Source organism: Hippocampus bargibanti, linkage group LG07 (genome assembly GCF_051943395.1).
Source record: "Hippocampus bargibanti isolate YZ-2025 linkage group LG07, ASM5194339v1, whole genome shotgun sequence".
In the NCBI taxonomy this organism is placed as follows: Eukaryota; Metazoa; Chordata; class Actinopteri; order Syngnathiformes; family Syngnathidae; genus Hippocampus; species Hippocampus bargibanti.
In genome coordinates this window covers 11211238-11219962 of record NC_142740.1, presented here as the reverse complement: position 1 = coordinate 11219962, position 8725 = coordinate 11211238, and the positions used below count along the sequence as shown (strand labels likewise).

At 41.2% G+C, this 8725-nt stretch overlaps 1 protein-coding gene across 2 annotated transcripts in view; it reads right to left on the bottom strand.

The window, feature by feature from the left end:
* Positions 1-420: 420 nt before the first annotated feature.
* Positions 421-8725, bottom strand: part of syde2 (synapse defective 1, Rho GTPase, homolog 2 (C. elegans)) — a 73050-nt gene continuing 64745 nt past the window's right edge. For both annotated transcript variants that reach the window (XM_089000622.1, XM_089000623.1), the window contains exon 8: positions 421-3348. In XM_089000622.1, coding sequence (XP_088856748.1) covers positions 2633-3348 — 716 coding nt within the window. In that variant the 3' untranslated portion in view covers positions 421-2632. The remainder of the gene's footprint in view (positions 3349-8725) is intronic.

Sequence of the window (8725 nt, the reverse complement as noted above, 5' to 3'; positions counted from 1 at the left end):
TTCACGCCAAGACGTCTTGCATTGCTTGTGAATCCAAACAATGGCTTCAGATTCGGATAATATGCTTTCTTGTTACACATCCAGTTATGAATATGTTTCAAATACACTGTAGTTCTGAAGATTAAAGCATACATGTTTACAATCATTAAAGAATTATATGTGCCATTTTGAGGCAACATTGGGGGAACATCTCTCACCCAAAAAAAAAGGGAGCTAATGGCCAGCTCCGTTTCTTATATGGCGCTTGGCTGCCCTCTTTTGGCGGCTTTTGTTTAATGCAGTTCGGCGCATGATCGGATATATCGATAGTCCCGGTTATATCGATATTTTTTTGGACTCCCTTGAATATCGATATAACGAGACTTATATATATACGCACACACACATATATATATATATATATATATATATATATATATATATATATATATATATATATATATATATATATATATAATTTCTCTGTTGATGTTCCACTGCCGTCTCGTAATAATTATTAATTTTATGTTGTGAAAGCGCCATATAAATCGGGATGTATTGTATTTGTATTGTATTGTATTGTATTGTATTGTATTGGAATGTATTGTATTGTATTGTACTGGAATGTATTGTATTGTATTGTTTTGTATTGTATTGTATTGTATTGTATTGTATTGTAATCAGGAACCAATGGTACCCTAAAAGGGTTCTGCCCAGCACTAATTGACATGTGCATTTGACAACACACACTGAAACAGACAACTTTGTGAGCTCTGTGCAACTAATATGAAACGAAGATAATACCAAAAGCATAGCAAACTACTAACTAAATAAAGGAAGGAGACAAGCAAGACCTTGTAATGATATTTAGCGCCATGTGGATGTGAGCCCACGAGGTTGGTGTAGCTTTTCGTTATTTGTTTCATGTCCATGTTTATGATCAGTTGTCATTGCGACAGTTGCAGCAGATGTGGAAGCTCTATTGAATAAAGCTGTATTGTATTGTATATCCTTTAGTGTCACACCATAATGTGGGTCGACAGCGCAACCACGGCCATTACTGTAACTCCTATTTTATACGCTTAATAATGGAGTGCAGCCTATACATCAGATCCGTTTTAAAATATATTCTCGCAAATTTAACGTCCGTACGGCAAAGAGTTTGTTAGCTAAAGCGTTTGTAAGCCGAGGTATCGCTGTAGTTCATTTCCGAAACTTTGTGCCAGTTGTACACTACATGGGAATGTATTTGGTAAATCCAGTATGTATTATTCTATTTTGTTTTATATATGACGTCTCATGGTGTGTGTTTATGTTCAATCAGAAGTGCTGCTTATCTCGATTCAGTAAACACACACACACACACACACACACACACACACACACACACACACACACACACATGCACACCAACGCACACACACTTGGACGCGTGCACACACACACACACACACACACACACACACACACACACACACACACACACACATGCACGCATGCACACATAAACACCCCTGCACACACACACACACACACATACACACACGCACGCACACGCACACACACACACACACACACAAGTTACTATTCAAGTGCATTGGCGTAATACAGTTTGAAGTGTTTGAAATCACAGTTGAAAATCGAAATGATGCCTTGGTTGGAGAACAGAACACTCCAGTCATTGATGTTCACTCAAAAAGGCAATAATACATATGATGGAGTTGCATATATTCTGTATAAGCCACTTCGGGACGCATTTGGGAAAAATGTTTGAATGGATACTGGCTTTGGTTGTTGAGATTTGATTCACTGATTTTTTTTCGGCACCCTAGATTTATATGATTAAGAGCAGTTTTCGAGGCATGGATCACTTCATGACTGACAAGCATACCAATCTGTGGGCTTTAAATGCCAAATCTTAAAAGGTCAAATCCTTTTCTGTCAAATTCAAGGAACAGGCAATACAATTTGCTTACTAATACACAACTTGTAAAATGATGAGACAGGCGTTTCTCTTCTGGTTGGTTTGTTCAGCACATTTTTCAAAGGACCCTCATGCCAATTTTGGTTGGAAAGAAATACTTATTGAAAGTTGAGACGCTTCTTGAAATTCTTTCCTCGATGTGGAAGTGCTCCATGACAAATGTTTCTTCGTAAGCCTTCCAGGAAAAAATGCATGTGGGAGCACAGAGGTTTGAAACTAAGACATCTTATAAAATGGAAGTGTCAGCTAAATCCTGTCAGCAAATGTGCATTGTGTTTTACTTTCGCAGAGTCATACATTGAAATGCAAATTTGTACAGCAAATGTAGTAGAAAAGCATCCAAGTCTTTGTAGCACATTGGGGATGGAGGCTGTTTCAGAGTGGATTTTGTTGTGTAAACCACCTTCACACAATTAAGGCACCTTTTAAACCCCTGAAGGGTCAATGAGTTCTTCTCATAAGAAGAAAAGCAATGAGGTGGATCATGAAAGGCCAACATCAAGGTGAAGGACATGGCGAGAGTAAAAGAAACGCATGAAGGAATGTCTGTGGGAAAGACGTGCCCTGGTAAATGTGATCATTAAAAAAACATTTGTCCCAGTTCTGACTATATGTCATGTCATGGACCTCCAATAGTTGCGATCACTCCTTCTGTGCTTGCGTGAGGAGTTAGTACCCGACGTTAAGTTTGTTCTTATTGAGTTCTCTTTCGAGGTTCCCTATGAGTGTGTCAATGCTCTCTTGAAGGTCTCTCAGGTTGACCCTGTTACTCAGCACAGGGCTGATGTCCTGATGGATCTTCATGTAAGCCTGGTATGCATGCTCCTTCTGCAGCCGCGGAGGCAAGATGTGCTCACACACACTTTCCTTCTCGTCCACTGTCTCCTGCGACTGGTGCGTGTTTCTGGAACTGTTGCTCCCATCGTGTTTTACCTCCTCTGCCACCACCTCGTCTTGGTCTTGTTCGACCGGCTGCTGCTGCTGCTCCTCCACCGGTGCGGATACCTCGCACAGAGCATGCACCTGCTCAGCAGGACTTGGCAAAAGGCTCAGAACCTTCACAGTAGCCTCTGCATCCTCAGGGTTTTCAAGGACCTCATCTGCGTCGGTATCCTCCGAGGGCACATCGTCATAGTCGACCTCCTCTTTGCTGTGAGGAAGCAGAAGCATCTCGGAGGCAAAGTAGCTATCGCCGCAACTGCTCCAGTCACCCGCGTAGCGGTTGCTTGGGCTGTCCAGGCGTCCAAGTTTGGGTCGCAGAACACCCGCCAGCTCAGCTTCAGTGAGGTTCAACACCTGTGGACGTTCTTTTCTCCGCCGTATGGGAGGGGCAGTGAGCGAGTCAAGGCCTTCGGGGGAGGAGGGCTGATTATGTGGGTCCACAACTGGAGAAGATGAAGAGCGAACATTATTTTGAATTCATCAGGTAGTGATCAAATCATGTAAATATGCACTCACCGACTCACGCAATTTTTTGGTAAATTTGGGGAATTTACTTGTGTATTTAAAAAAAGCTCGTCCTCTCTCTCTCTCTCTCTCTCTCTCTCTCTCTCTCTCTCTCTCTCTCTCTCTCTCTCTCTCTCTCTCTCTATATATATATATATATATATATATATATATATATACAGTAAAGTCTCGTTATATCGATATTCAAGGGAGTCCGAAAAAATATCGATATAACCGGGACTATCGATATATCCGAGACTTTACTGTATATATATATATATATATATATATACAGTAAAGTCTCGTTATATCGATATCGGTTATATCGATAGTACCGCTTATTACGATACTATTTTCATTTCCCTTGCACATTTCTAGTCTTTTTATGTATAATTAGTACCGTTTAGTACGATACCCGGTTATTACGATAATCCGGTTATTACGGTGCTCCTTTTCATCCCCCGCCGGCCATTTTTGTTGTTTATATCGATATATCCGTCGCGCCATTGGTCAACTTGGTCACGTGTCTTGTTACGTGAGCCGCCATCGGTCGCGCCATTGGTCGACTTGGTCACATGAGCCTCCATCGGTCGCGCTATTGGTCGACTTGGCCGTGTGACTTTGTCACGTGACACGCCATCGGTCGCGCCATTGGTCAACTTGGTCACGTGTCTTGGTTACGTGTCACGCCATCAGTCGCGCCATTGGTCGACTTGGTCAGGTGACTTGGTTACGTGCCCAGCACCCGTGTAGCAGAGCCATTTTCATTTTCAGACGCTAGCTCGTGTGTAGCAGACGAGATTGAAGTGTTTGTGTTAAAAGGTAAAAATGGGAAGCAGAAGAAGATTGATGACTTTTTTAAATTGTATACATAATACAGTAAGATGTAAGCGTTGCAGTTTCCCTGTTGTGTTATGGACATGCCCACTGTACTGTATATGAATGCATCGTTTTTTGCAACAATGTTTCTTGTTTTGTCTGCTGAAGCGCGATGATTTTGAAAATTATTAACATTCCATACTGTGTATTAAAGGACAGCCGATGTCACTTTTTATTCAAATGCAAATAAAAATGACATCACGCCAAGACGTCTTGCATTGCTTGTGAATCCAAACAATGGCTTCAGATTCGGATAATATGCTTTCTTGTTACACATCCAGTTATGAATATGTTTCAAATACACTGTAGTTCTGAAGATTAATGCATACATGTTTACAATCATTAAAGAATTATATGTGCCATTTTGAGGCAACATTGGGGGAACATCTCTCACCCCCCAAAAAAAAGGGAGCTAATGGCCAGCTCCGTTTCTTATATGGCGCTTGGCTGCCCTCTTTTGGCGGCTTTTGTTTAATGCAGTTCGGCGCATGATCGGATATATCGATAGTCCCGGTTATATCGATATTTTTTCGGACTCCCTTGAATATCGATATAACGAGACTTTACTGTATATATGTACCCTACTATGTTCATGACTGAAGTGAAAAGGGTAATAAAAAGTAATCTTTTCAATGTCTGAAAATAAAATAGGTTATTATAAAGTATGCAATGACATGCATTGTTAATATAAGCACATGCTGAAATCACACCACAGCACTCCATGACTGATCAATATCCTCTGTTTGCTCTGACTATGCTTGAACTAAATCTCCTGATATCTGGTTAGATATTGTCAAAGAAACAAGTGACTACCGCACGACAAATACAATCAGTGAACACTCCAGCACAAACCAGTGGGGTGTTGTTACCCGACTCTGTCTTTGTCTACCTCTAATAGTTGCGCCCGCTAGCCCTCCCACACTGTATTGGGGGGGAAGCATGACAAACATTAGGGCTTTAATACGTATAAAACATTCTTGCGATACTAAGTGCAAGAGCTGCATGCATGCCTTGTGGCTCCCCTTTGGTGACATTGCACTTTAATTCAATCAACGATTGAGCTGACTGATGAAATGGAGTTCCAAAAGCAATATGTCCTTGTCCTCTTTCTTTGCCTGCTTGACAAAATCATCCACCGCTTTCTGTTATGTCTACGTATATAGTGTGTTCCAGTCCCCTAACACAGTAAAATGTCAATGCTGTTTTTACATTGACAATATCCAAATCCACTTTGCACGCAACGCAATGCCTACATCACCTGCTTTCAGGGGTCTGTAATGCTTTTGATTTGAGTGCAAGGATATACTGTGGTCTCCCAGAAAAACAAAGAAGGGAGATGCTGCTCGCCTTTTAAAAAAATTACAGTGAAAATTCTATCAGTTACAGTATATCTTTATATCTATTAGTGGTATTAATTCTGCTCGGGGTGGCCCAGTGGAACAGTGGTTAGTGCATCCACCTCACAGTGCAGAGGTATCATGTTAAATTGTGGGTCAGAAGGGTCACGGGGAATGCTTGAGCCTATCCCAGCCATCATCGGGCAGTAACCCGGGGACACCCCAAACTGGTTGCCAGCCAATCGCAGGGTAAGCACTCGCATCGAGAGGCAGCTTTGGGAGTTCCTTTAACCTACCACACATGTTTTTGGAATGTGGAAGGAACTGAAGTACCTGGAGAAAACCCACGCATACACGGGGAGAACATGAACACCCCACACAGTGAGGCCGGAGCTGGAATCAAATCTGGTACCACTGGTAACTCTGCACTATGACGTTGACACTCTCACCACTTGACCCGATGTTATGAAATAAAACTAGATTTGCCTTCTCTTCTTACACTCAATGGCAGCTGGCGGACAATTGAGTGATGCTTGCCTCCACTCCTGCTTTGTGATTCATCTCAACACCGGTCACAAGGGCTCTTATGTTTGATTTAACAATAATACATTTAATTTCAAGCGCCTTTCAGAACGCCCAAGGATGCTTTACAATAAAAACAAAGCACAAAACAATGAAATCATAAGTAAAATGATAAGTAATAAAATAGCTGATTGAACTAGACCAGGGGTGCTCATTCCAGGGCACATAGAGGTGAAGGGAGGGTGAGGATCTGAGGGACCGAGAGGGAACGGCGATTTGAAGCAGGTCCGGCAGATAGGGAGGGGCAAGGTTATGGGTGGCTTTGACTGTAAACAGAATTATTTTGAATTTGATCCACTGTTTAACAGGGAGCCAGTGGAGCTGCTGGAGGACAGGGGTGATGTGGTGATGTGATTTAAAATGGTATGCACTGAAACAACCAGACATGTGAAAACCCTTTGTAGGCAGTTCCAAGTGAAAGGAGGTAAGATAAAATTCTGAAAAAAAAAGATCAAAGGACAGTGGCAAGGGTGGGCACTATTTTGCTGTTCCATGCTCCGTCTTTCCCTTGGGGACTTCATTGTCCTGCCGTCCTCATTCATATAATAGTCATCCCCCGACGCTGTCTGTCCTCATCCTGTTACAGTGCTTCTGTCGCAGTATGACCCCCGTACAACTCTAAAAAAAGCATCCATGAATGACGCCATAGGAGAGAGACAACCAAACCCGTCACCACAGTCCAACCTAAATCCATTTGGGTGGCAATTCTTACCTGACAGACAGCACTAACTTTGCTCTATATATTTTTGTACCACTATTAATCCTACTTTTAATGGGGCCTTTGGCGACAAACATAGACAAGATTTAGATTGCATATAACAAGGCACCTTCTTGAGTAAGTCGCCGACTGTCTTCGGTGTGGCAAAGTGATGCAAATTGGGAATGTGCTTCTTCCTTGGATATCATCAAGCAAAAATTCACTGAATTCATCCAAAATACTGATTTTGATTGATGTTGTCCAAGTTCAGTTTGACCGTGTTTTTTTTTTTTTCAAACTTATGGCTAATATTAAAGCCACATACACAATTGTGGATGGTCTGACATAATTGCTTCAACCGGATTCAGAAATAACAAAAAGAATATATATACAGGGATTCATTTTATCCTTCCAAGGTGTTTGTGGCTCCCATGGAATTTTCCATAAAATGGTTTAAATGGCTCTTTCGTTGCCATTAGTTGATGTAATATGTCGGCCCTCAATTTAACGTACAGTGATGCAACGTCTAAACCCTGGTCTAAAGTCGCAATGTAGGACTCCAAATGTCACCTAATGTCTGTGATCAGTGGTCATCAAAATTTATGTCGACCTCTTTACTTACAGTATGCTTAAATCAAGTATGAGGAATTTGGCGCGTGTGGCTGCCGCTGTTCACCCGTCCATGAGAGTTTTGAAAAGCGCTTCTAAATGAAATGCCATGAATGAAGCCATCTCTGCATTGCCTCCCTGTCCCTCTGCTGCTGTTCGTTTGACGATCCCACCATTACTGACAATGGATGACTGGAAATGGAGTGAGATCCCCTCACAGATTCTGAGCAGCACATTCCAGTTTGTTACCTCGCCAACAGGTAAATAATAAATAACTGCTCTCTCTCATATATATATATATATATATATATATATAAACACAGTATATACACAGTGTATATATACGGCACAAGAAGACGTATGTCCCCTGTGGCTACAGAACAAGCTACTTGCTCAGTAAAAGTCTCCCAAACACAAAATGGTCATCGGCTCATTATATAAGTACAGTGAGACCTCAACTTACGAACTTAATTGGTTCCCGGACAGAGTGTGTAAGGCGAAAAGTGTGTATCTCAAAAAAAGAATTCCCATAGGAAACCATTAAAATGGGAATAATCCGTTCCCGGGTTTCCATAAAATATACTTTTCAACTAAATAAGCCTTAAAACTACACACAACATACCTTATTCTATGTATAATAAATGTGCTATTGTATTGTAATGAAAGAAATACACTGAATTGTATCATAAAGTCACTTTATTTACATTTGTGATGGTCATTTATGGCTTGATGGAATGGCATTGGAGGTCGAAGGTCAAAAGGAATTGCTGTTTGGAAAGAGAGGTGCATTACATGAGGACTGTAATTAAAGAAATAAACTGTGCTGTAAAATAAAGTTTTATTTACCTTTTTGATGGTCGTTGAAGGCTTATGGAAGGAGAGTCACCTTCCATAAGGACTGTTGGTAACTTAACCTCTGGTGCTGTTCGGTCGTGTGCTTCCGCCGAAGATCACTCCACCAGCCGTGGTGGGTGTGTATTATGAAAATAGTGCTTCTTATAAGGTTTAATTTTCATAAATTTGACGTTTGTAAGACAAAAAGTTTGTAAGTTAAGGTGTTTGTAAATTGAGGTCTCACTGTACATCTTTAAATAATTACCGACTCCTACCGACTGCTGCCAGGCTTTGCAATTCTCAATAATCACATGTGAAGAAAAAAACTGGACACTCAACACTTGTACTATAAATATGGGTTGATGCAATAGAGCTACA